Source organism: Bos indicus x Bos taurus, chromosome 11 (assembly GCF_003369695.1).
Source record: "Bos indicus x Bos taurus breed Angus x Brahman F1 hybrid chromosome 11, Bos_hybrid_MaternalHap_v2.0, whole genome shotgun sequence".
In the NCBI taxonomy this organism is placed as follows: domain Eukaryota; kingdom Metazoa; phylum Chordata; class Mammalia; order Artiodactyla; family Bovidae; genus Bos; species Bos indicus x Bos taurus.
This window is the reverse complement of record NC_040086.1, coordinates 105,083,815-105,108,102: the sequence shown is the minus strand read 5'-3', so window position 1 is coordinate 105,108,102 and position 24,288 is coordinate 105,083,815. Positions and strand designations below refer to the sequence as shown.

At 65.8% G+C, this 24,288-nt stretch overlaps 3 protein-coding genes across 10 annotated transcripts; 1 reads left to right on the top strand and 2 right to left on the bottom strand.

Moving 5' to 3' along the window:
* Positions 1-4,681: 4,681 nt before the first annotated feature.
* LCN12 (lipocalin 12) lies at positions 4,682-9,989 on the bottom strand. 3 transcript variants are annotated; one of them, XM_027556909.1, is made up of 4 exons: positions 6,815-9,989; positions 6,619-6,735; positions 6,419-6,520; positions 4,682-5,114 (listed from the first exon to the last, which is right to left on the bottom strand). In XM_027556909.1, the coding sequence occupies exons 1-4, from the start codon at positions 7,440-7,442 to the stop codon at positions 5,086-5,088; spliced, it is 876 nt and encodes a 291-aa protein (XP_027412710.1). In that variant the 5' UTR covers positions 7,443-9,989; the 3' UTR covers positions 4,682-5,085. The 3 variants fall into 3 exon arrangements, with proteins under 3 accessions (XP_027412710.1, XP_027412709.1, XP_027412711.1); XM_027556908.1 differs by lacking the exon at positions 4,682-5,114 and having other exon boundaries at positions 6,193-6,520; XM_027556910.1 differs by lacking the exon at positions 4,682-5,114 and having other exon boundaries at positions 6,193-6,520; positions 6,632-6,735.
* A 4,015-nt stretch (positions 9,990-14,004) lies between these two features.
* C8G (complement C8 gamma chain) lies at positions 14,005-16,060 on the bottom strand. Of its 3 annotated transcripts, XM_027556907.1 has the most exons (7): positions 15,255-15,534; positions 15,049-15,185; positions 14,875-14,945; positions 14,700-14,807; positions 14,356-14,457; positions 14,229-14,267; positions 14,005-14,147 (listed from the first exon to the last, which is right to left on the bottom strand). In XM_027556907.1, exons 1-7 carry the CDS (start codon positions 15,390-15,392, stop codon positions 14,134-14,136), a joined length of 609 nt encoding a protein of 202 aa, XP_027412708.1. In that variant the 5' UTR covers positions 15,393-15,534; the 3' UTR covers positions 14,005-14,133. The 3 variants fall into 3 exon arrangements, 1 of the variants encoding a protein (XP_027412708.1); XR_003513574.1 differs by lacking the exon at positions 14,005-14,147 and adding an exon at positions 15,634-16,060 and having other exon boundaries at positions 14,356-14,807; positions 15,255-15,342; XR_003513575.1 differs by lacking the exon at positions 14,005-14,147 and having other exon boundaries at positions 14,356-14,807; positions 15,255-15,545.
* Positions 16,061-16,234: 174 nt separating this feature from the next.
* On the top strand, positions 16,235-20,543 carry FBXW5 (F-box and WD repeat domain containing 5). Of its 4 annotated transcripts, none has more exons than XM_027556904.1 (9): positions 16,237-16,373; positions 17,354-17,569; positions 17,710-17,867; positions 18,139-18,313; positions 18,437-18,585; positions 18,660-19,077; positions 19,279-19,426; positions 19,499-19,711; positions 19,803-20,543. In XM_027556904.1, exons 2-9 carry the CDS (start codon positions 17,377-17,379, stop codon positions 20,044-20,046), a joined length of 1,698 nt encoding a protein of 565 aa, XP_027412705.1. In that variant the 5' UTR covers positions 16,237-16,373; positions 17,354-17,376; the 3' UTR covers positions 20,047-20,543. The 4 variants fall into 4 exon arrangements, with proteins under 4 accessions (XP_027412703.1, XP_027412705.1, XP_027412704.1 ...); XM_027556903.1 differs by lacking the exon at positions 16,237-16,373 and adding an exon at positions 16,654-16,834; XM_027556905.1 differs by lacking the exon at positions 16,237-16,373 and adding an exon at positions 16,654-16,844.
* Positions 20,544-24,288: the final 3,745 nt, after the last annotated feature.

Below are 24,288 nucleotides of genomic sequence, written 5' to 3'. Positions count from 1 at the left end.
GAGGTGACAGACTCACTTACTCAGCTTCATCACCACAGTTTCCTGGACACACACACATTTACAAGCTTATCAACTTGTCCCCAGAAATGTGCTCAGCTTGCTGCATGTCCGTTTCACCTCAGAAAAGCTGTCGGGAGACCTCCTTGTGTCCTTGGGGCGAAGGTACGACCTGTGGCTGGTGAGTGCAGTGCCCTCTCCACACCCTGTCATTCAGACCTCATGTCCTGGATGGCCCCCCGAGCCAGGACTGTCATCCGCGGAGGGAGGTCTGTAAAGTCCCACAAGGGTTGTGGCTTTGTGTCTCCTGTGGTTCTGTTATTTCTTGCTTTTGTTATTTTGAGGCCATATTATTAACTTCATACAAATGGAAAGTTCTGGTATGTTCTTGATTCCACTGTCATTATGAAATCACCCTTTCGTCTCTAGTAATTCTTATGTCCTAAAGTCTTCTTTGTCTGATATTAGTATAACTTTCACTGGACTGGTATTAACCTAGGGAATCTTTTTCCTTTACCTCCTAATATTTTTTTGTTTTTGTTTTTCTTTTTTTCCCTCCTAACATTTATTTACCCTTTTGTCTTAAATGTTTCTCTCATAAAACAGCCTATGATGCATTTTTAAAAAATCCTGTCTGGGAGCTTCCCTGAAAGAATCCACCTGCCCGTGCAGGAGACATGAGTTGGATCCCTGGTTCATGGAGCGACTCAGCTCATGTGCCAAAGCCACTGAGCCCACAGACGGCAGAGCCCGTGCTCCGCAGCAAGAGAAGCCGCTGCAGCGAGCAGCCGGGCACCACAAGAGGAGGACCCTGCTCCCCGCAACCAGAGGAAAGCCTGGGCAGCAACAAAGACTCAGCACGGCCAGAAATAAATCAATTAAGAAAAATGTTGTCTGATGAGACTTTTAAGACATAACTTTATTTAATGTAACAACTTACATTGGGATTTAAATGTACTTTCTTACTTGGTGCTTTATGGCTTTCCCACCTGTTTTTTCCACGGGGTCACAAAGAGGCAGACGCGACTGGGCGGCTGAGCAGCAATATATTTACGTGTGTGTGTGTGTGTAGTTGTGTGCGTGCATGCGCAGGTTTTGCTGCGTGTACACATGTATGTATATATGTGTGTGTGCGTACATGTACACGTTTGTGGGCAGCGTCTATGCACTCCAGACGTGGGATTCCTAGGACCCAGCAGCCTCATCCCGAGCACGCAGCTCTGAGCCGTTTTTACAGACAGCACTCTGACAGCAAATGTGGCGGTTTCCACCCCAACCAGTTCTCTGGTTCTCTGGCACCAGCTGGGTGTCCCACAGTTTGATTTTGACACTAACTCCCCGGCGTCAGTGCAGACCCCACAGACCAAGGGCTCCGTCCCACAGGGCTGTCCCCACACATCGGACGCCACCACCTCACCAGCTGTAATCAGGGGCTCCCGGGACCCCTTCCTGGGGCTCAGTACTAGCTGCTGCAGCCCACACGAGCAGGCCCACGGCTCACTTGCTATTTGCAGTGTATCCTGAAGGTACAGGTGGAATCGGCCGATGGCCGGGGTGCACTGCCTTCCCAGCACCTCTGCACGTTCACCCAACAGGACCTCTCCGGACCTCACTGGCGGGGTCTGGGGAGGCTGCATCATGCAGGCGATTAAATGACTGGCTGTTAGTGATGCGCTCAGGAGGTCCGGGTGGGGCCAGAAGCACCCCCGCCCCGAGCCAGCCTTGGTCTTCCTGGATTCCAGCCCGCACTCTGAAGCCACGTGGGGTTTCCTAGCCGCTCCGCCCCCAGCTCCTGGCAGCCACCGCTCCACTGTCTGTGGGCCCACTTGTTCTGGACGCTTCGTGTAAACGGAGCCACACGCTCTGCGTCGTTTCATGTCTGGCCTTTTACCCAGTGTCCTCGGGGTTCACGCTGGTGCAGCGCGTGTCAGACTCTTCTTCGTTTTTGTGGCGGGGCTGCTGCAGGCCTCAGACCTCACAGCTGGTGCCCCCAAGTTACCAGGAACAAGAGCCGTGTGGGCACGTGAGCAGGGGGCATGTGTGCGCCTGCATGTGCTGTGTGTGTGTGTGTGTGTGTGTGTGCTGTGCATGTGACGTGTGTGCGGGGGGCCTGGGCAAGGCCGAGGAGGTGGAGCCCGTGTTTCAGCATGGCCCCAGCCCTCCCCCACCACAGGTGGGAACTGTGGCTTCCTCACTAGGGAAGGTGATGGGGGTCAACCGCCCATGGTCCCGCCCTGTGCCCTCTCCCCGGCCCCACGGTCATGCAGCTGTCCCTCTGGCTGCCCTGCCCTGTCCCCCCTCAAGTGGTCAGACCCCAGCAAGCCCAGTTGCACACATGGGGCCTCAAAGGGTCCTGAGACCTCAAGGGCCCTCTGCTCTCCCTGAAACGGTCCCCCAGGGGCCAGGGTGGTCACTGCGGCCACCCAGACCCAGACGCAGCTCTGTCCTCCCAGCCATGTCACCGCCCTCAGGGGCCCCAGAGACCTGGGAAATAGAACTGCGCTGAATCCCGGGTTCCTGGACCAACCAACGTCACAGCCACAGCTCAGCAGGGCCCGTGTGTCCACCCGGCCAGCAGGATTAGAATCCCATGGCCGGAGTCGGGGCCTGGTCTGGGCCCTCGCCCACGTCTGGCCCTGCTGGCATGCGGCCGCCACACTGCCCTGCCTGCAGGGGGCTTGGTTGAGAGAACCAAGGGGCTGAGCTCCCCAGGGCACTGGGGTCTTCTGACATCTTCATGCCTCTAAAGGCTCAGGTGCCAGCGAGTCTGAGCCCAGGGACTGGCTGGACCCACCTGTGTCCCTGGCCCCAGGCCCCCGCTTTCGACTTTACAGGGTTTCTGCTTGTCAGAGGGTAGAGGTAGGGTTCCAGGTGATACTGACCCGTCCTGGGGACAGGCTGGTAACCGAGCCACCCAGAATGTAGGGAGGGACGTCCAGCCAGCCTCAGAGAGAGGCGGCAGGTGGCATGGGCCGAGGGCATGACCTGGACAGACGGCCAGCAGGACAGCTGTGGCAACACTCGGGCCAGCGGGGCTAGGGGTGGGGCGGCTGCAGTGACCCTGCGCAGCTGCGTCTTGACTTTAGCCTAAAGCAAGCCATCTGGGCCTGCCGGGCAGGGCCATCGCCCCACACTCTCCCATGGGGACAGGTAGAGACCCAGCCTGGAGGACAGGGCCAGGCCGGAGGGCGGGGCACGGAGGGCGGGGCCAGACTGGAGGGCGGGGCCAGGCCGGGGCTGGGGGAAGGGCAGGCCGGAGGCGGGGCTGCGGGACACCCCCCCAGGCTCCCAGCGTGCTGCCGGTCACTGGTGGGCGGGGCCTGGCAGCTCAGAGTTGGAAACTGCTCTTCAGACGATTAAACAGGCCCCTCTGTCTTCCTACGGAGACCATCGGGCCAGCCGCAGGCCAGAACACATGCTTCCAGCGCCCGTCTCTGCCCAACCCCGGCTCTGTCCCCTCAGGACCGGAGCACCTATCCACCCCCACCCTCGCAGTGCTTCCAGCCCAGCTGACAGTGAACCCCAGGCCCACCCCACTGACCAGACAGGAGGGGCGTGCGTGTGGCCAGAGGTCTGGTGACTCTGCCAAGGGGTCGGCCAGCATCCTTGAACCTCAGTTTCCCCATCTGTGCAGAGGCACCAAGGAGCACCCCCCGCCCCCGCAGGGCTGTGCAGGGTTAAGAAGTCTGGGGGCCGAGTGGGGCCCCACCTCTCTGCCTGCGCCCGGGGCCTGGACCCCACCCAGCTGCTGTCCCCTGTCTGGCCCGGGCCCCAGGCCGGCGAGGGCTTAGACCTGCCTCTAAGGATGGCCCCGGCCACGGAGAACACCACGGGTCAGCGGGGGAAGGACGGAGGAAGAAACACAGCGGGACAGAGAGGGACCACGGCGGAGGGTCCACCCTGTGAACCATCACCCAGTAGCCAGTCCACAGCGGAGAGGCCCATCCTCACGCAGGAAGGAAGGCTGCACCCCACAACCACAAGCCCTCGGTCAGAACACAGCCACCCTCACGCCCACCTCCTCCACCCGTCCTCCCACCAGCCACCCACCTGCACACCTCTAGCCCTCTGCTGACCCCCCCACCTCCGTCCGTCCATCCACTCAGGGCCCGCCCCCTGCCCCCAGCAGGCAGGTGTTCACGGCCTCTTCTGTGGCCGCTGCCATTCGGGGTCTGGGACACAGCGGCGGGCAGAGCAGGCTTGTGCCTGGACAACCCGAGCTGTTGGAGCGTCAGATGCACAGAGGGACGTCAAACCATGACCACAGGAGGCCATCACACGCGGTGCCCCTGGGGTCTATTACAGGGTCAATCTGGGCCATCAAGGAAGGCTTCCGTCCCAGAACCCGCCTGGTTTCTGCGACACCCTGCTCGGTGGACGTGTCTATGAGACCAGGCTCCACCGCCCAGGGATGCTGGAAGGGCTGCCTTCAGAGGAGTTTTAGACCACCCCCTCGTGGAGTCCTCCTGAGGGTAGATGCGCCTGGAGGCCAAGGTCAGGCACAGCAGGGTCTCTCTGGATGCCTGTTACCCTCTCCTGGGGCCGGTTCCACCCCGGCCCTGGGCGCACCCTACACCTCCCGGCTGGTAGATCCAGGGGTGCACCGGGAAGAGACTCAGGAAGGGGTGGTGCCCAGCGCTCAGACTGAGGTTGGTGTCCCGGCTGGCAGCCTCTGCTCTGCAGCGTCCCTGTCCCTGCACCCTCAGTGGCAGGAGGCCCAGCTCCCCTTCCCCAGCCTGGGGCCTCTGTGTCCGGTCCTCCAGGCCTTCTGGGGGCAGAGGGAGGCCTCTGAGGTCCCCCAGCAAGGAGCTGGGAGGATGAGGGGCCTTGTCCTGGGAACCACCTAGTACTGCCCACAAGGACATGCAGACACATTCACGCCCTCGTGCGCATGCCCCTGGTGGGCAGGGGCTGGGCATGGGTGCTCTGAGGGCAGCCCCCACCCGGGTGCCTCCCCACCTGCCCCAAGGTCACGGTCGCTCACACTCCTAGGTCCCAGCACAGTGAGTTTATTTCATGCTGGGAGTGGAGGCGGGGAGAGTGGGGCAGTGAGGCCGGGTTTGGCGGGGGATGAGGTGACTTCATCTTTCAGCATTTCTCAGGCAGGACTGACCACTCTGATGGAGAGACAGAGCCTCGGGATGGAGGCCGCAGGGGACGGGGCAGAGCCAGGAGGGAAACCAAGACAGACACAGACACACACACATGCACACACACACACAGACTGGCATCATGCACACATGTACACACACGTGCACACATGCACACACGCACAGACTGGCATCGTGCACACATGTACACACACACGTGCACACACGCACAGACTGGCATCATGCACACATGCACACACACACGTGCACACGCACACACACACGTGCACACACAGAGACTGGCATCGTGCACACACGTGCACACACGCACACACACGTGCACACAGTCGCTTTCAGGAGGGAATGGGGAGGAGGCAGGGAGGGGGCAGGGGCTGGGGTGGGGGCCGAGGCACCTCTAGGGGCTGCCCTGCTGCCAGCCTGACCTCCTGGGGGGAAGTGCCCATGGGGCCAGACTCACTGCAGACCCTGGTGGCCAAGCATGGTGGGTGTGCGGTGGGCTGCACATGCTTGTGAGCGAGTGTGTACCCGAGGGCATCCTCCCTGTGCACGTGTGTGTGCATGCGTGTGTAAGTGGTATATGTTCAAGCGTGAAGTGGTATATGTGCATGTGGCTGTCATGTGTAAGAGCAGAGGAAGGAAACTCAGGGGTGACGGGAGGGGCACTTGGCTGGGGAGGGGGTGACCCAGGGGAGGGGACCTGGGTGTGGAGGGGTGACCTGGGTAGGCGGGGGACACAGGTGGGAGGCGGTGACCTGGGGGAGGGGGACCCGGGTGGGAGGGTGACCCGGGAAGGGGTGACCTGGGTGTGGAGGGGTGACCCGGGGGAGGGGGGACCTGAGTGGGAGGGGGTGACCCAGGAAGGGGTGACCTGGGTGTGGAAGGGTGACCTGGGTGGGAGGGGGACTCAGGTGGAAGGGGGTGACCTGGGGGAGGGGACCTGGGTGGGAGGGGGTGACCCGGCTAGGAAGGGTGACCTGGGTGTGGAGGGGTGACCCGGGGGAGGGGGACCCAGGTGGGAGGGGGTGACCCGGGTGTGGTGGGGTGACCTGGGGAGGGGTCCCAAGTGGGAGGGGGTGACCCAGGAGTGGGGGACCTAGGGGAAGGGAGACCGTGGGGGAGGGGCTGGCCCCGGGGAAGGGGACGCAGGTAGGGAGGAGACCAAGGAGCATTGAGACCCCCAATATGGACTCAGGCTGAACCCTGGGGTAGCTGGGACCCCACGCTTGGGCCACAGGTGTGGGCCGGGCTCCCGCAGGACCCCCGCAGGGCTCCGAGGCCCCGGGCAGACGCCAGCTGGTGCAGAAGCCCACCTGTCAGGTCTGGAAAGACGATGCTGTCATCCGAGAGGCCCTGAGCTCGGACCAGGCAGACGAACTTGTCCAGCACCTGGGTCTGAATAGCCCATATTCTGCCTGGGGGCCGAGGAGCATGGCCTGGCTTCAGCCACACGTAGACTGGCCTCCCTGTCCCCCACCCACCCTGACTGACCGCGCTGGGGCGAGGGGCTCACACAGCAGGCTGACCCTGAGGATCCTCTGCAGGTCCGACTGCTTTTTGGAGAGTAGGAGGGCGAAGGACGCGTAGTCCGTGTCATACACTTGGATCTCCTCGGGGTCCGCCCCGGGCTCTGGCGAGGCAGCCTCGTCAGGCCTCCCCGCCAGCGCCCACAGGCTGCCCCCTCCTCCCCCCGCCCCCCGCCCCCTCACCTCCACTGTGATCCACCGAGAACGTCCCAGGCTGGGACTGCGAAATAAGCTCATATGACCAGGTGACACAGCGCTGGCCCTGGGGAGGGGGACAGGCAGGAAGAAGGTTCCAGAACCCGGCCGGGCCTTTCCCAGGGGCTGCCCCCAGGTGGACCCACCAGGAGGGCCCACTCACGAGCCCCAGCAGCCCTGGGGCTTTGCCCCGTGGAGGGGACCTCAGCCCTGGGAGCTCTGGCGCCGTGTGGCCCACCCATCTGTGGCCTCCATCAGGTCCACCCGCTGACCATTCCTCGGCCTGGAACCAGACCCGAAATGCACCCGAGGCACACGCTCGAAGGACGGTGTTTCTGGGCCGTGACGTGCCTGGGAGAGCTCTGGCTGGGCCCTGGATTTGAGCTGGGAGGCAGGACCTGGTGCCCTGACCCTGCCAGGCAAACACACTCGACTGACAGCAACAGTGGAGGCTTCTGGAGGTGGTGTTTGCACTGAGTCCCTGCCCCCCGAGGGATCGGGAGCTGGTAAGGATTTGGAGACTCCCCGCTGGGGTCTGGCGTGGCTGAGCCTGCACAGAGCTGGGGCAGGGGGCTGCTCTGTGCCCCGCTGCTGGCCTCCGGGCTTCCTGTCTCATGCCGGGATCCAAGAACCCCAAGCGAAAGAGATCTCTGGGTGGGTGGGCGAGGAAGGCCTCGGGACCTGCTGGAGGAGCTGCCCCGGGAAGGAAGCCCTTGTGGTTTCAGCGTCTCCAGGGGGGCTGTGCACCCCCAGGGCACCCCCAGGGCTGTCCATCAAGCCTCCCCACTCTCCCCAACCAGTCATCCCGGCTGTTCCACCAGAGTGCCTGTCGCCTGGACCGCACAGCAACGGGTCCAGGGGAACGCAGGACTCAAGAGCCGATCAGACACCACGGCCAGGCCGGCCTGGGTATTTCTTCTGTTCTGGAATTCTGATCCTGAAGAGGACGTCAGTGTAAGCCACTGTCTTATCCCTGTGAGGGGAGAACCTGCCTGAATGGAAGTCTAGGGCAGGCAGAGCTGAGAGGAGGAGAGGGATGGGGTGAGGAGTCTCTGATCACAGTGTCCGACATCTTGGATCCAGTGGAACCTGGCATCCACCAGCCCTGGGGTCTCCTGAGTCTGTGATCTAGTCCGTGCCTCCCCTCTTTTGAAGACGCCCCCCTAGACCCGGGTGAGGTTGTTAGCGGCTCGTGCTGGACATCAAGTTAGGAGGAAGGCCCTGGGAGAGTGCGGCCAGAGCCCCTGGTGGAGCTGCCGCGGAGGCACTGACCCCTCCACTCACCGGATCATGGCGTATGCCGCTTCCAAGTGGTTGTTTTTATTTAGCACGAACGTCGCCGTGAAAGGGCTCAGCAGGGACCTGTCTGCTACCGTGTGGGTGTTGCCCGCCAGGCCGAGGACATACCACTCCCCCTGGAACTGCAGGGGGCCGGGGGTAGGCAGGGGCCGGGCTGGCCGGGAACCCTGCTGCACTCGGCAACAGCTCCCGGTGTTCGGTCACGCTGGCAGGAGCCCGAGAGAGCCCGGGCCTCGCAGGGACTGTGACGCTGGCTGGGGGGGCCCCACAGGGACTGTATGCTGGCCAGGGGGGCTCTCTGGGCAGAGGGACTGAGATATTCCCCCCAACTCCACAGGGAGAGGTGGGGACTACAGGGGAGTCTAGGGTTCTCTGCTGCCAGAGGCCAGGGGTCTCCATGGTGGGGGTGCCCAGAGACCTGGCCTGGCTGACTCCCCGCACCCAGGCCTGGCGGGCACCTCCCGTCCCTCCTTGGCCCTGACCTTGCTGTCCTCGAAACTCTGCAGAACAGAGCTGGGGGCCGCCCGGGTGTGTGGGCTCTGGCCCTGGAGGGCTCTCGGCAGGTAGAGAAGCACCCACAGGGCCAACCACGGGCCCATCCTGGCAGGGACGGGGTGGGACGCGCCGCTGGTACTGCTGACCTCAGGCTCGCCCACCTCTTTATGGGCCTGCCTGGGGGTGTGACCCAGCACCGTCCTCCTCAGGACCAGGCTGGGGGTGGGCTCCAGGGGAGGGGCCCAATCAGGCCCTGCCCACCAGAGATGGGGGCATCTGGGTCACAGCCTGGACAACGTGGGAAGCCAATGGGGCAGGTGGGGTGCCCACTGGGTCCAGACCTCCCGGGGAGGCCCCCGAGCCAGCCTCCCGGGCTCGGCCGCCCCTTGCCCCCTCCGGGGGCCTCCCCATGCCGGCCCAGCTGCACCAAAGCACAGAATGCTGTGTCCCAGGCGGGAACCCAGGGGTCAGGGTCAGGGCCAGGGCGTTCTCACTCTGGAACAGGCAGGGCAGCCAGCCCGCAGGCGGCTCCACAGCCCCGAGACCGAAGTGGGGCCAGAACAGGGCCGGGGGGACCTGAGTCACCGCCCAGGAGGCGGGCAGGGGAGGAGGGGACAGGGAAGGCCAGCCGGGCGGGGGCGGCCCCACACGCTGGTCCTGGGGGCTGGAGGGCAGCTGTGGAGGGCGTGGGTGGCCTCAGACACCCCTGGGGGAGGACAGAGCCCTCCTCTCCACTCCAGCCGGGCACTGGGTGCTGGGCTCCGTCAGACGTGGGAAGGACCTGTGCTCGACCCCCGAGCTTGCCCTGGGCCACCTCCCCCCACCCTTGGCCTCCGGGCCCAAGGCTTCAGGCCTTGGCTCAGTCCCAGGCCGCCTCCTCTCCTCTGGGAAGGGCCTGGCCCTGGGGTGGGGCGGGGGCTCTGGGGGGCTCAGCCCCCTGCCTTGACCTCCCTGAGCCTGGCCGGTTAGCCAGGTCTTCTGCTCACAGACTCTGGCCTCAGCGACCTGGTGGTTAACCTCCCGAAGGACCCGTCACGCTCCGCCTAAGCTGGGGGGCAGCCCCCAGCCCCTCTGAAAGCTCCTATCCTACTCCGCTGACCCCACTTGATCCTAAACCCGGCCGAGGCGGCACCTGGCCCCTCGGGCTGTGGGCACTCTGCCGCACCAGGCCGGGCCCTCCTCCCACCACCGTCCCGCCCACTGGGCCCTCCAGGGAGACTGAGAGCGGCGGTCAGCAGCGTGTCAGATGGGACAGCCCGCCCCCAAGTGCCGCCATCCCACCAGGGCCCTGTGACCACCTGACCTGCCACGGTTAGCTCCTGCAGCGGCTGAGGCCAGGCGAGGCCTCCACCCCCACCCAGCCCTGAGCGGAGCCCCAGGCCCAGGGCTCCCACCGCCCCCCAGGCCCTGTCTCCCCCAGGCCCTGTCCCCCTCCAGGCCCTATCCCCCCCTGGGCCCTGTACCCCCGTGGGCCCTGTCCCACCCCCAGCCCTGTCCCCGCCCCCAGGCCCTGTCCCCCCCAGGACCTGTCCCCCCCATGCCCTGTCCCCCCCCGGGCCCTGTACCCCCGTGGGCCCTGTCCCCCCCATGCCCTGTCCCCCCCCAGGCCCTGTCCCCCCCAGGCCCTGTTCCCCCCCAGGCCGTTCCCCCCCAGGCCCTGTCCCCCCCAGGCCCTGTTCCCCCCCAGGCAGGGCGACCCCCTCCACGTGTGCACCCAGCAGAGTAGGAACACTGCTGCAGGGGAGCGGGAAGGGTGAGTGAGCCCCCGTGAAGCCCTCTCAAGCTGGGGAACTTGGAGGCCCCTCTGTGGTGGGGGACATCTGGCCCTGTCCCCACACGCAGGGGCCTGGCCCCCTGCCCACTGGAGCTCCTGCGGGGGCAAGGACAGCAGGTGCCCACCGGGAAGCGCCGAGCACAGGGAGTGCCCTGGTGGCCCAGTCGTTAGAATTCCCGGCTTTCACGGCCACAGCCGGGTTCAGTCCCTGGTCTGGGAACTCCCGCCAGCCGCGTGGCCAGAAAACGCCCGCTGGTGTTGCAACCGCGGTGGGGAAGCGGTGCTGGAGGCTGGGACGCGGAGCCTCATCCCCTCGGGGCGGGTGGGGGGGTCCGAGTCAGTGCAGCTCAGGCATGCATGGCCCTTCCAGACTCCCTGACCAAGACTGCCAGTCAGAGTTCCCTAAGCTTTTCAAGGTTTCTCTTTCTGATAAGATTGTCTAGGCAAGAGTGCTGGGGTGTGTCACCAGGCCCTCCTCCAGGGGATCCTCCCCCACCCCAGGCCTGAGCTGCAGGTTCTTTACCACCCCTGGGAAGCCCGATAAAAAGCCAACTCTTACAATTAAAAGGCAAAGCTCAATTATAACCAATAAAATCTTTACACAAAACGACTCAGGGCTTCCCCAGTGGTGCAGTGGTGAAGAATCCACCTGCCACTGCAGATGTGGGTCTGATCCCTTGGTCGAGAAGGTCCCCTGAAGAAGGAAATAGCAACCCACTCCACCATTCTTGCCTGGGAAATCCCGGGGGCAGAGGAGCCTGGTGGGCTGCAGTCCATGGGGTCGCACGTGTCCGCAGAGTCTGACGTGACTGAGCACACACGTAAAAACGACTCATCTAGAACTGCAACTGCCTCACCTAGTTTTTGAAAACAATTTAAAAAAAATGTATTTGGCTGTGCTGGGTCTCGTGGCCGCCAGGATCTTCAATTTTCGTTGAGGCACGAGGGATCTTTAGTTTCAGCGTGTGGGATCTGGTCCTCTGACCAGGGATCAAACCGGGGCCTCCTACGTTGGGAGCACAGTTAGCCACTGGAGCACAGGGAAGTCCCTAGATTCTGAAACTTAAAAGGAGGAGGGGGCGAGAGAGGATGAAGTGGCTGGAGGACGTGACCGACTCGACGGACATGAGCTTGAGCAAGCTCCGGAGATGGTGGACAGGGAAGCCTGGTGTGCCGCGGTCTGTGCGGTTGCAGAGTTGGACACAACTGAGCGGCTGAGCATATAAAACGACTCACCCAGAACTACAATTGCTTCACCTCGTTTCCTGAAGTGTAACTAGAGCTCGTTACACATTTTAGTGAAATCAAAAAACATTGAGGCCGTAGCGCTCGCTACGGTGTCCCCGGCCTCCAGCTCTGTGTAAGAGCTGCGGCGGGGCTGGGCTGCCCTCGGCCTGGGCCCTGGGAGCCCTCGAGAGGCCTGGCACAGCCCCTGGAGCCCAGCCCCGCTGGGAGCACCCTTCCTTCCCCAGAAGCCCGAGGAGGCTCTAGGGAGCCTGGCCTCCTGCCTGCAGCTGCCCACACTCAGGGCACAGACCCTCCTTCCTGCCTGGGCACGTGCGGCCAGGCCTGCGGGGGCCTCTGGGAACTGCCAGCTCAGAGCCGCAGCCCGGGTGATGAGGTGCCCAGCTCGGCGGGGTCTTTGACTTTCCCCTTCCTGCCAGCCCCATCTGCCTGTCTGGCTGGGAGCCCAGCACCAAGGGACATGGTCCCTGCCCACTGTGGACACTGGGCCCTGGAGGGCTGTGGGCTCCTCCCAGCAACCGTACCCCCTGCCCAGGTCTGGACGGGCCCGCGGGGGGAGGAGGGAGGTGGGCACGCGGAGGTGGGCCCAGGGGTCTCCGACCCTGCTCTCCAGGGACCAGACAGAGGTCCCTCCTGTTTGTGGCCTGCAGCTCACCTGGGGTGGCCTGGCCTCCCTGCAGCCCAGGTGGGGAGGCCGGGGGGGAGGTCCGTCTTGCTGTGCCCACTCTGCCTCACCAGCATCAGGAGTGGCGAGCCCTGGACTTCAGCTCCCAGGGGCAGGGGCCTGACACGCAGTGGGCATCTCAGAGATGTCCATCGGGCAGACACTGAGTCTCCCCGGACGGGGCGGCTTTGGCCGAGCTGAGGCCCACTCCCTGACCTCCTGCCCCAGTGTGGCCCCAGCATGGGGGCCGCCATTTGCCCTCAGGTCTCCCCAAGTCCTCTTGAGGAGGGCCGACCCTCCTCCTCATGGGGGGCACAGTGGGACGGGGCGGGCTGGGCAGTGTGTGCCAGGCACAGCTGCCTGCAGTGCCCCGGGGACGACTAGCAGCCGTCGCGTAGGCCTGGCTCCCGCCCGCCACGGGCTGCTGTGCGGGGAAGAAGGTGGGAGAGAGGTGGGGGAAGAAGGCCAGCCTCCAGTGGGGGCAGGGCGCAGGTCCGGGGCCCATCAGAGCGTGGGCGGGCGGGCCTGGGGGCAGCTGGAACTGGCCCACGTCCTCTGCAGCTTCAAAGGACGGGTCAGGGGGCGGGCTTTCACCAGTGGGCCCGGAGCTGGGCACCCCCACACCAGCAGACCTGGCGGGGGGTGGAGCGGATGCTCCATCAGAGCTCCTGCCCTTTGGTCTCTGCTTCTCAGGGCTCTGCACCGCGGGTTTTTTCTTTGGCGTCCTCTCCGCTGTCAGGGACACAGGTGAGGGTCCCGGGAAGCTTGGCCGGGACCCACGTGTGGAGGGCGCACAGTCGACCGCGGGAGGCCCCATCCCCACGCTTGACCTTCTACCAACAGCCTGCGGTTGTGCGGAGAAGCCCCTCCAGGCAGAGGCTGGGGGGCGGGACACCAGCCCCCATCTGTCCCCAGACCTCAGGGCTCCCACCTTCCAGAAAGTTCTTCTCTACAGGCTAGAGATCATCTTATGGTCCCTCATGACTGGTGACCTTGGGCAGACCCTGGGTGTGGGCTCCTGGGGGCCACCCCGTCTGTCCAGGCACCCCTCCCCCGGCACTCTGGGCCCCCTGCCGGCCCACCGACGTGGTTGCCCCCAGGGGCGCCTGTTGCTCGCAGCCACACGCGGACTCGCCCCGGGGGGCAGTCCTGTTCACCAGCCAGTCCTGTGCCCTGTCTGGCCCTGTCTGCCCCTGGAGCGGCCGTGAGGGCCACGCAGGCTCCCAGCTGCCTCAGATGGGCCCCAGACCCGGGAAGTGATGGGGGATGGTTTCCCTGCCTGACCCCCTGAAGCCACATGCTCCTCCCCAGGGGCCCTTCCTGCCTTGGCTACGGGCCCCTGGGGCTCTGGGCCCTGGCTCCCAGGAGGGGTCTCAGGAGGCAAGGGAGACCTGCAGGGAAGGCTCTGGAGAAGACCAGGGCGTCTGCCCAGCAGGACGGCCCAGTGGGGCCACGGGGCAGGCCTGCTCAGAGCCAGGGAGCAGGAGAGACAGGCGCCAGTACACGGGACAGAGCAGGGGACACTGGGGTCCGAGGGCAGGGTGCCAGGTGCCCTAGGCCTTGGCCAGGAGCTGTTCCCCACCCCCAACTCCCTGGGGAGGGCTCGGCACCAGGAGGTGGGCCCCCGCCCTCCAGCCCACCAGGGAAGCAGAACAGGTGGGCAGACGCGGGGTTCCAGGGTGGAAAGGAAGAGGCAGCAACTGAGGCTGCGACGTTTAATGAGAGCCCATGGAGCACCCGGGGGAGGGGCAGCTTCGAGGGGGCGGTGGATGAGGGGTGGCAGGTCCAGCTCCGGGCCGGCTCCTTCCTTGCGCGTGGCGGCCACCCGCCTCACCTCCGCACTTCTGCAGCACAGACGCGTCTCAGCTGTGAGGGGGCCCTGGGCACCACCCCCTACATACTGCCCGCTGGAGCTGCCCGCTCACCGTCCAGGGTGTGGAACTGGTCCGCGGCCTCGCAGAAACCTGGGGGCCGGGCCAGGGGTCAGGGGCAGCCGGAGGTGGGGGGTGGGCGGCGAGCCAGGGGGAGACAGGGGCAGGGGATGACACTCACCGTACTTGGGGAAGAACAGGGTGTGGTCCTCGGTCAGGTTGGCCCCCTGGACCCGCTGCTCAAACACACTCAGGAAGGAATCGCTCACAGGGAGCGAGCGGACTGCGTGCAGGACACACGGGCTCCTGGGCACCCACGGGGCAGGGGCCTGCAGGGCGCTCTGGGGGCTGGGCTGTGTGCCTCGGGCTGCGATCTGACCCCTGCTGCCCCGCTTCCCCGTCCCGTTCTGTCCCCACATTTGGGCTGAAGAGCAGGGGCAGGCGGGAGGGAGGAGAGGGCCCACCCAGCCCACCCAACAGCCCTGCGGGCGCAGCAGACCCGGGCCCCAGGGCCCCAGGACGTACCGTACAGCTTCACCGACAGCTGCCGCGCCCTCTCCAGGTACAAGACGGCAAAGCCGCGGTAGTCCGTGTCCCCGACGACCACGTCCACCGGCCCGCGGGCGCCCCGGGCTGTGGGGAGCCGGCGGGTCAGCCCCACCGCCAGCGCCGTACTCACCCCCAGCGGCCACCGCCTCACCTTGGAGCAGGAAGCGCCCTGGGCGTCCTGTGTCTCCGTACAGCTGCCGCACTGCCCAGCAGATTCCATCCCTGGGGGCACGGCCATCATGGGAGGATGCCCAGCAGGCTGGGGCACACCGACCCGGGTGAGGCCGCAGCTGGGGTGGGCTCAGGGGTCCTCGCTGGGACTCACAGCTTTCGGAAGGTGCTGACAACCATGGCTGAGCCCTGAGGAGCCACGTGCAGAGCGGTGGCCTCAGCCCGATGGCCCTGCTCCTGCAGGTAGCGACATGGGGAGGCCACGGCCACCAGGAGCCAGGTCCCTGAGAACTGGGGAGCAGGCTGTGTGAGGGGCGGCAGAGCCGGGTGGGCCCCTGCCCCACCTCGTCCCGGCTCTACCTGCTGGGCGTCAAAGTTGGCCTTGGGCTGGATGGTGCTGATAGGGGATGGGGGCCGCGGGGGTCTCCGCACCCGCTGACCCAGGGAGCTGCTGGCCAGAAGCAGAGTCAAGAGGGCTGCCATCCTGGGGGTCAGCATGGCGATGGCGGCGACAGGGCGAGGGGACCCGCAGGGCAGGACGAGGGGACCCGCAGGGCAGGGCGAGGGGACCCGCAGGGCAGGACGGCCACGTCCCAGGTCAGAGTCCACTGCCCACTGCTGCCCAGCCGCCCCGCCCAGGAAGTCCACCCATGCTCCCGCCACCAGAAACCTCTGCCCTGGGCCAGGCAACCCCCGACTCAGCCTCCCAGTGAACTCAGCCTCACCCTGGACATCTGACCTTGGCCCTGTGCTTCCCGGCAGGGGCCGGTCGCCATGTCCGGTGTCCAAAGTCCAAGTTGACCTCTGGTCTTTGTCCACCAGGTGGCTCTGAGTCCACCTGCAACGCGGGAGAACCGGGTTTGAACCCTGGGTCGGGAAGATCCCCTGGAGGAGGAAAAGGCAACCCAGGATTCTTGCTTGGAGACTGCGACGAACTGTACACTCCATGAATGGACAGAGGAGCCTGGTGGGCTGCAGTTCATGGGGTCGCACAGCGTCGGACACGACTGAGCGACCTTCCCTTTCTTTCTCTTGTCCACAAACCCGGTGATTTCCACTGCGGCGGGTGCTCACCCCTTTGCACGTTCATCTCCCCACAGCGAAGCAAGGGCCTGTGAGGCCGCGGAACGCCGGAGCTCGGTCTCGAACCCGCGACCCTGAGCCCCGCGCGCAGCCACGCCCACGGCCGCCGCCCCTCCCCGCTGCCAGGGCCGCTGTTCCAGGGGAGGCCGGACGCGCACAGGCGCACAAGGACGCCCCGGGCCGCGGGGTCCTGACGCGCAGGCGCAGGAACGGCCGACGCGGGCGGTGGCGCTCGGCCAGCGACGGTCATCGATGCCTCGGGGCTCGTGGCATCAGCCTGGCGGCTTCCATCATAGAGACGCGGCGGCCGGAGCGTCGACGAAGGGCGGAAGAGGGTCCGTGGGCTGAGGCCGGGCGCCGGGGCGGGGGCCGCGCATCCGGGCGGAGGCGGCCGCGGTGAGTGCGCCCGCCCGGGGAACGTCGTCACGGCGGCGTCCGGACCCCGGCCCGGGCCCTCACAGCCTAGCCCGGAGAGCGTCGTCACCCCGCCCCGACCCCTGGTCCGGCCCCCCAACTCCCCGGACGCGTCCTTGGCCAATGAATGAATCGCCGAGGCCGCCGGGACTGGGGTGGCGGGGCCCGAGCCGCGGCCCCGCCCCCGGCAGCCCCTCAGGGAGGGTGGGGGGCGCTGGGCGGCCCCGCTCCCGCCCCGCCCCGCCCCGCCCGGCCGTCTCCGCGCTGGCCTGCGGTCAACCTGGCAGGGTCCCCCAGGCCAAAGGGCAGAGGTCAGGGCCGGCTGGTGTTCCTGGCGGCGTGTGGGACGGGCGGCCGGGCCGGCCCTCGTCCCGCCGGCCCCGAGTCTCTCCTGGGAAGGACCTCTATCCCATGCTGACCGCTCCGAAGCCTGGGGCAGCAAGGTCAGAGATGGTGCGCAGGGGTCACCGACCCTTCCCTTCTGGGCCTCGGAGCGGTCACCAGCTCTGGCAACCAGATGTCTCCCCGGGATCCTATGGGGGGGAAGTCAGAGGGCCCCACCCAGAAAGCCTGTCCTCCTGAGGAGGGGAACTTTTGGGGTGACAGTGGGTCCCCCGAGCCCACGGCCACTCCAGCTCCAGCTGGACCAGGCCGGGAAGCTGCGTGTTCAGGGACTCACTGGGCCTTGGGGGACCTCAGGAGTGCAGGGTCCGAGGAGCACGGCTGTGTAGGGGGGCTTGGGGAAGCTCTTGGCTCCTTGGCCGTGCAGGCAGTGCCAGCCGGCCCTCCGCACATGCTCAGTCCAATATAATGCCCAGCAGGGCAGTTGGTGGGGCAGGAGGAGCACCCACTGGGCTGGCTCGGCTCCGCTCAGCCCCGGGCTCCTGTGCCTCTCCTTGGACCTGGGGGCCAGTGTCCTCCCTGGTCCCACCGGCAGCTAAGGGGTTGTGCGTGTGTTTCAGGGCCGCCGGGGCAGAATGTCACGATGGACGAGGGGGAAACACCCCTGCTTCCAGACAGCCTGGTCTACCAGATCTTCCTGAGCCTGGGCCCGGCCGACGTGCTGGCCGCCGGGCTGGCGTGCCGCCAGTGGCAGGCTGTGTCCAGGGACGAGTGCCTGTGGAGGGAGCAGTTCTACCGCTACTACCAAGTGGCCCGAGATGTGCCCCGGCACCCAGGTCAGCACTGGCCCTCACGCTGGCTGGGGACGGCGGGCTGGGCCTGGGAGCAGGCCCGGAGGGTGGGCAGGGCGGCCCCCGGCTGCCAGGGCCTGGGCTTGAGGCCCGCAGCCCCAGCATGACCCCCCCACCCCCGACAGCGGCCACGTCCTGGTTCGAGGAGTTCCGCCGCCTCTATGACGCAGTGCCCTGCGTGGAGGTGCAGACGCTCCGGGAGCACACCGACCAAGTCCTGCACCTCAGCTTCTCCCACTCAGGCTACCAGTTTGCTTCCTGCTCCAAGGACTGCACAGTGAAGGTGAGGGCGGCGGCCCCGGGGGGAGAGGGTCAGGGCTGACAGCCCACGGCGAGGGTCGGAACCTGGACGACCGCCCGGGCTGGGAGGCCGGGGCTGGGCGGCCCTAACTGCCTGCAGATGAGCAGGGGCCCTGCGTGCAGCTAGGCCAGAGCTCGCCGGAGCACTACGTACTCACAGGCCTCGGGTGGTCTGAAGGCCAGAGACAAGGGACCCCCACCCGATGGCGGTTTCCGGGCTCACCAGGCGTGCCTGCTGGGCGCCCCACACGCAGATTTGGAACAACGACCCGACCATCTCGCTACTGCACAGCGCGGACATGCGGCCCTACAACTGGAGCTACACCCAGTTCTCCCAGTTTAACCAGGACGACTCGCTGCTGCTGGCGTCTGGGGTGTTCCTAGGGCCCCACAACTCCTCCTCAGGCGAGATCGCGGTCATCAGCCTAGGTAAGAGAGGGCTGGGGGCGGGCGGCCCGACCACCCCGCCCCTAACGCTCCACCCTCTGCCCAGACACCTGCGCCCCACCCCTCCAGCCCCGCCCGCCCCGCCCCTTCCCTCTGCTCCCCCAGACACCTTTGCCCTGCTGTCCCGGGTCCGCAACAAGCCCTACGACGTGTTTGGCTGCTGGCTCACCGACACCAGCTTGATCTCGGGGAACCTGCACCGCATCGGGGACATCACGTCCTGCTCAGTGCTCTGGCTCAACAACGCCTTCCAGGTGCGCGCGGGGGGCGCCCTGTGGCCGGCGCGGCCTCCCGCAGCCCGCGCCTACCTCCGCGCTCCCGCCCCCAGGACGTGGAGTCGGAGAACGTGAACGTGGTGAAGCGGCTCTTCAAGATCCAGAACCTCAACGCCAGCACCATCCGCACCGTCATGGTGGCCGACTGCAGCCGCTTCGACAGCCCCGACCTCCTGCTGGACGCCGGCGCCCCCGGCACAGACTCCACCCGCGTCTTCGACCTGGGCAGCGATGGCGAGGATGAGGAGAGCGACCCGGGTCCGGCCCGCGCCAAGGGCCTGCGGCGCCTCCTGGACGGGTTCCTGGAGGGCCGGGCACAGCCCCCGCTGCCGGAGAGCACGCTGGAGACTAAGGTGGCCAAGCTGCTGGCCCAGGGCCACACCAAGCCCCCGGAGCAGGGCAGGGCCGCCGCCGGGAACAAGCTCCTCATCTTCACCACCGGCTGCCTCACCTACTCACCGCACCAGATCGGTGAGGGGCCTGGGGCGGGCCCGCCTGTGGGCAGAGCCCCTTCCTCTGTTTGTCCGGGGGCCCAGCTCTAGGCCAGCGCTGCCCCCACTCACCCCTGGGCAGACACACGTTCAGATCTGGGGATGCAGGGCAGGCAGAACCCTAGCCGTCTGGGAATTGCCAGGTACCGAGGCGCCGCCGCCACCCCCGCCCTCCTTGCAGGCATCAAGCAGATCTTACCGCACCAGATGACCACAGCCGGGCCCGTTCTGGGCGAGGGCCGGGGCTCCGACGCCTTCTTCGATGCGCTGGACCACGTCATCGACGTGCACGGACATATCATCGGCATGGGCCTGTCCCCCGACAACAGGTGGGCCTCTGTGGGCAGCCCGGGGGCGGGGGGAAGCTCCGTGGGCGCGCACTGAACTGCGTGCCGGCGCAGGTACCTGTACGTGAACAGCCGCGCCTGGCCCAGCGGCTCGGTGGTGGCTGACCCCATGCAGCCGCCACCCATCGCCGAGGAGATCGACCTGCTGGTTTTCGATCTCAAGACCATGCGGGAGGTGAAGCGGGCTCTGCGCGCGCACCGCGCCTACACGCCCAACGACGAGTGCTTCTTCATCTTCCTGGACGTCAGCAGGGACTTCGTGGCCAGGTGGTGGGGTGATGCCTGGGTGGGGCGGGGCGGGGCGGGGCGGGGTTGGGGGCGGGGCGGGGCAGGGCTCACCGCACTGTCCCCTCCCCAGTGGGGCCGAGGACCGCCACGGCTACATCTGGGACCGCCACTACAACATCTGCCTGGCCAAGCTGCGGCACGAGGATGTGGTCAACTCTGTGGTCTTCAGCCCCCAGGAGCAAGAGCTCCTGCTGACGGCCAGCGACGACGCCACCATCAAAGCCTGGCGCTCGCCCCGCACCGTGCGCGTCCTCCAGGCCCCGCGCCCGCGCCCGCGCCCTTTTTTCTCCTGGTTCGCCAGCCAGAAGCACTGAGGCGCTGGGGCCCGCCGAGCACGCCCGGGACCCTTTCCCAGGGCTGAGTGCTGCCCAGACCGCACAGGGGCAGAGCAGCTCGCCACAGGAATGCCTTAGGAAGGGGGCCGGGAGGCCGCAGGGAGCGCGGCCTGGCCTCCACCACGCTGGCGCACACACACCGCCTCCCACAGCTGTGCCGCTCAGCACCGGGCAGCCAGGGTCACGTCTGACTGGCCCGGGGCGCACAGGACACTGTGTCCCTGCCCCCTGCTCCTCACCCACCCCTTTCCCCTGGGCCTGGGCCCTGGGCCCTTCAGCACCACGTGTCCCCTGGCAGCCCTGTGGGGCCTGGCGCTGTTCACTGGGCCCAGCCTTGCCCAGGGAGCTGGGGCTCCCTCCTCTGGGAGCTGCCCAGCATCAGGGTTGCAATGCAGGTCAGGCTGTCATGAGCCCAGGGGACGTGCATGTCACTGGTCACCTGTTCAGGGTCTGAATAAACAGTTGGCAAGAGCACAGCACTGACCAGTCTCTGTGCAGGGAGGGGTGTGGCATCCACTCGGGCCCTTGGTGTGCTTGCTGGACGGGGTGGGGCGCCCCAGGCCACACGCTGGAGCTGCCCTGAGCCGGCCAGTGGGGACTCAAGTTTGTGTCCCCAGCTGTAGCCCCCACGGCGTCTAAACAAGGCCCCGGCACCCACTCCTGAACAGGCCCACTGTGTGCCCGCTCCCCGCCAGCAGGGGGCACAGGAGGACCGACGGCAGGCGGGCCGGCAGCAGGCTGGGGAACCAGAGCTCCGCCTGCCTGGGTGCCTGTGGAGCCACTGGCTCAGGGCTTGGAGTCCTCAGGGGGCCCTGGCTGGGGCAGTGGCAGAGCCCTGTGGCGCCTGGCACGTGACAGTGGACAGTAGAGGGGCAGGGGTGGCCCCGGCCCTCCCAGGGCTCACCTGGCCCGTGTGTTCGTCTGGGGACGCTGGGGGTGGGGGCCCTGGCGTGGCGGGGCTCTGGCGTGGCGGCGGCCTGCCGAGCAGCCCCACACACGGCGCCTCAACAGGATGGTCGAGAGAGTCATGGACAGGCCCTCGGGGACCTTACATCCTTCCAGCCAGGGGCAGTGGTGAGCAGAGGCTGGCCCAGTCGCCTGCGGGGTCATAGTCAAGCCGGCCGCAGGGAGACGGGCCAGGCAAGGCCAGGCGCACACAGGTGAGCTAGCCTGGGAGGACTTCAACGTGCCTGGAGGAGCCAGCTAGCAGCACAGCGGCTCCCCAAGGACAGCCCCAGCGCTGTGTCAGACGCAGGGGCGCTCACATCCCTGGATTTGTCTGCAAACCGCTGGACCCGTGAGAACAGGGAAGGGGCCCCAACAGCAGTGGAGCCGGGGTGCACTGCCCTGGACCCACTGGAGCCGCAGTCCGCAGCCTGTGCTTGGCCACGGGCAGGAACCAGCAAAAACCCCATGGATGCTACTGTCCGGAGGAGCTGCAAGATGAAACAGTTTCTGGAAAAGACCGGGGATATGTTTAATTGAAAGCCATCTGCTGCTGCTGCTAAGTCGCTTCAGTTGTGTCCGACTCTGTGTGACCCCATAGACGGCAGCCCACCAGGCTCCCCTGTTTCTGGAATTCTCCAGGCAAGAACTCTGGAGTGGGTTGCCATTTCCTTCTCCAATGCATGAAAGTGAAAAGTGAAAGTGAAGCTGTTCAGCGACCCCATGGACTGCAGCCTACCAGGCTCCTCTGTCCATGGGATTTGCCAGGCAAGAGTACTGGAGTGGGGTGCCATCAAGGAAATACAAAACCTGTAAAGCAGAAGCAGCAGAATAGGAATTGAGAACAGGCAGAAACTGACATTTAAAAGGGAGCTGACAGGGAAGAGGTACAGCGACTGGGCTAAATGCTTCACGCAGGGAAAGGAGGCTGGACCCAGACCAGCTGCTGTGGAATCAGACAACAAAAAGCAGAGAAGCAGAAACCTGCCAGAAGAACAGGGGAACAGGGGGGCCTGGGAGGTGGCTCTGAAGAGGAGACTGTCCCCAGGGTGCGAACAGAGGTCTGATGGAGGGCAGGAGCCCCATTCGAGCCTCCAAGCTCGGTGGGGAGCAGCTCAAGGCCCCGCCCCTCCCGGGCAAAGCACGGCGGGCCCACCGCCCAAGGCTCTGCAGAAGGCACCGGGGCAGCTGGGCCCCAGCACCGCACCTCTCCCCAGCGCCCATCTTTGATTGCTGGGCCTGCAGCATGGCCACCAGCCCACCGAGGGGCAGGAAAGGGGGCTCACGAAGCGGACTGAGTGCTGAGAGGCGGGGCACCCCTGAGGGCTCTGTGGCCCCAGGTGCGGCGGCCTGAGGAGAGGACTGACAGCCAGGCCACAGGCCACAGGTTTCAGGCTGGGGACCAGACGGGGGGGCCAGACGGGGTGCCAGCAACCAGCCAGAGGGAGCGGCTTGAGAAACAGCCCGTGCAGGGCTCGCAAGGCCCAGGAGCCCCTTGGCTGTGGGGCTGCTCCCGAGGATGTGACCCAATGCCTGGTGAGCTCACAGAGCAGTGCCTGCGTCCCCGCCCAGGGCTGGGGGTGCACACACAGGGGGCCCACCCAGGGCTGGGGGTGCACACGTGGCCCGTCCAGAGAGGAGGGCTTGGGGGGCGCAGCAGATGTGGGGTCCAGCCCACAGGTTGCAGTGGGGCCGTGAGCCTGAGCCTAACCAGACCCAGACCAGATGAAGTCCATGTTCAGAGTCTAATGCACAGCTAGGCGGCTCTCACAGAACTGGGGGAAAGACACGCCCACAGGTGCCGAGCGTGTCAGCGTGAGCATACAGGGACTGTGGCGGCTGCTGAGACACCTGAGCGAGCATCGCACACGCCGTGCCACAGACGTTAGGGCAGATACGTCTCATCAAAGAAACAAACTCACTAGACAGACTCAACAGCAGGATGAAGTCAGAGGAGAGCCGGCGAACGTGACTGAGGACAGGGCAGAGAGGAGAGCAGGGGAGGGCGAGTGAGGGTCTGAGGGCTGTGGGCAGAAGGAAGCGGTTCGAAGTAGTAGTGGCTGACAACGTCCGCAGATTTGGTGGAACATACAAACCTACAGATCGAAGAAGCTGAGCAGGACTCGGGACAAGCACACGCATCCGGACACAAGTAACCAGAGGTGAAAACTGAAGGCAGGACACTGACGGCAGAGAGGAGACGCAGCTCACCCCAGGGGACAGCGTGTGGGGCCGTGCGGTCCTCCCAGAGGCCCGGGGCCACAGGAAGCAGCACTCAGGGCGGGCATGCCTCGGCTTGCGGGACCTCCACTTCCGACCGGGGATTGAACTCGGGCCGTGGCAGTGACTGGAGCCCTAGCAGCTGGCCCGCCAGGGAGGCCCAGAAGCAGAGAATCTTCCGAGTGCTGGACAAACGGAGACAGCCCAGAACTAGGTCTCCAGTGAGAAGGCCCCACTCCATTGGGCGTGGTGGAGGCGCTCTCCCGACAGGAAGGACACGATGTGAGCGGGAGGCAGCAGCGGCAGCAACGGGAACCCTCTCCCGAGTTCTCCAAACACGTGTGACGACTGACTAGGAAGAGGCCAGTTAGGATGTCTGGCGAGGCAGCTGACTCATCAAGTAGAGAGAACCATCCCACACGTGTGTGTAGCTAACAGCAGAGCCTCAAAACACACATGGCAGAAAAGTGAGATGCGGCGGAAGTGACCGCCGGAGAGGCCAGTCGCTCCTCTCAGCAAAAGATGAAGCCAGTGGGCAGAGGCCGTGGAGACACAGCCGAGCCCTCCCCGGCGGCTTCCTAGGCGGCCCAGACAGTGAGCGGCACACCGGGAAGTTTAAAATGGAGAACTGATCCTCTCCGAGTCCTGGAGGCTGAGGTCGGAGCTCACGGGGCTGGCAGGGCCGCTCCTGGGGAGGTGCCCTCCCGGGCTCTTCCTGGGTTCGCCCTCGGTCTCCAGGGCTCCGGACACAGACACGCACCCCACCCCCCGACGCAGCACGCTCCCCAGGCCTGCACGTGCGCGCCGCTCCGCGTGTCCACTCCAGGCATGCTGGATTGAGCCCAGCCTAACGCCTCCCTCTAACTTATCTCTGTAAAGGCTGCCATTCCAAACGAGGTCGCATTCTAAGAAGCACCGAGAAACAGTACTTGGTAGCTTTTGGGGGACACAGTTCACCCCATGACGAGTATCAGCCACAAATCTGGTACATACAGGACGCTCCCCTCCCCGACCACAGCAGCACAGACCGGCACGGGATTCCAGGCACTTCCTCTA

Bases quoted from the DNA above. Each gene is read 5' to 3' on its own strand.
- LCN12 (XM_027556908.1), bottom strand. From the start codon at position 7,442: ATGAGACAGGAAGCCCGGAGGCCAGCAGCGGGGCACAGAGCAGCCCCC. The intron at 6,736-6,814 runs GTGAGGGGGCGG...CTGCCTCGCCAG, and splicing joins CTCGGTGGATCACAGTGGAG to AGCCCGGGGCGGACCCCGAG. The intron at 6,521-6,618 runs GTGAGCCCCTCG...CTCGGCCCCCAG, and splicing joins CCTCAGGGTCAGCCTGCTGT to GCAGAATATGGGCTATTCAG.
- C8G (XM_027556907.1), bottom strand. From the start codon at position 15,392: ATGCTGACCCCCAGGATGGCAGCCCTCTTGACTCTGCTTCTGGCCAGC. The intron at 14,808-14,874 runs GTGAGGCGGTGG...GGCTCCCCACAG, and splicing joins AGGGCGCTTCCTGCTCCAAG to CCCGGGGCGCCCGCGGGCCG. The intron at 14,268-14,355 runs GTGAGTGTCATC...CCCGGCCCCCAG, and splicing joins CCTGTTCTTCCCCAAGTACG to GTTTCTGCGAGGCCGCGGAC.
- FBXW5 (XM_027556902.1), top strand. From the start codon at position 17,377: ATGGACGAGGGGGAAACACCCCTGCTTCCAGACAGCCTGGTCTACCAG. The intron at 18,586-18,659 runs GTGCGCGCGGGG...TCCCGCCCCCAG, and splicing joins GGCTCAACAACGCCTTCCAG to GACGTGGAGTCGGAGAACGT. The intron at 19,078-19,278 runs GTGAGGGGCCTG...CCCTCCTTGCAG, and splicing joins CTACTCACCGCACCAGATCG to GCATCAAGCAGATCTTACCG.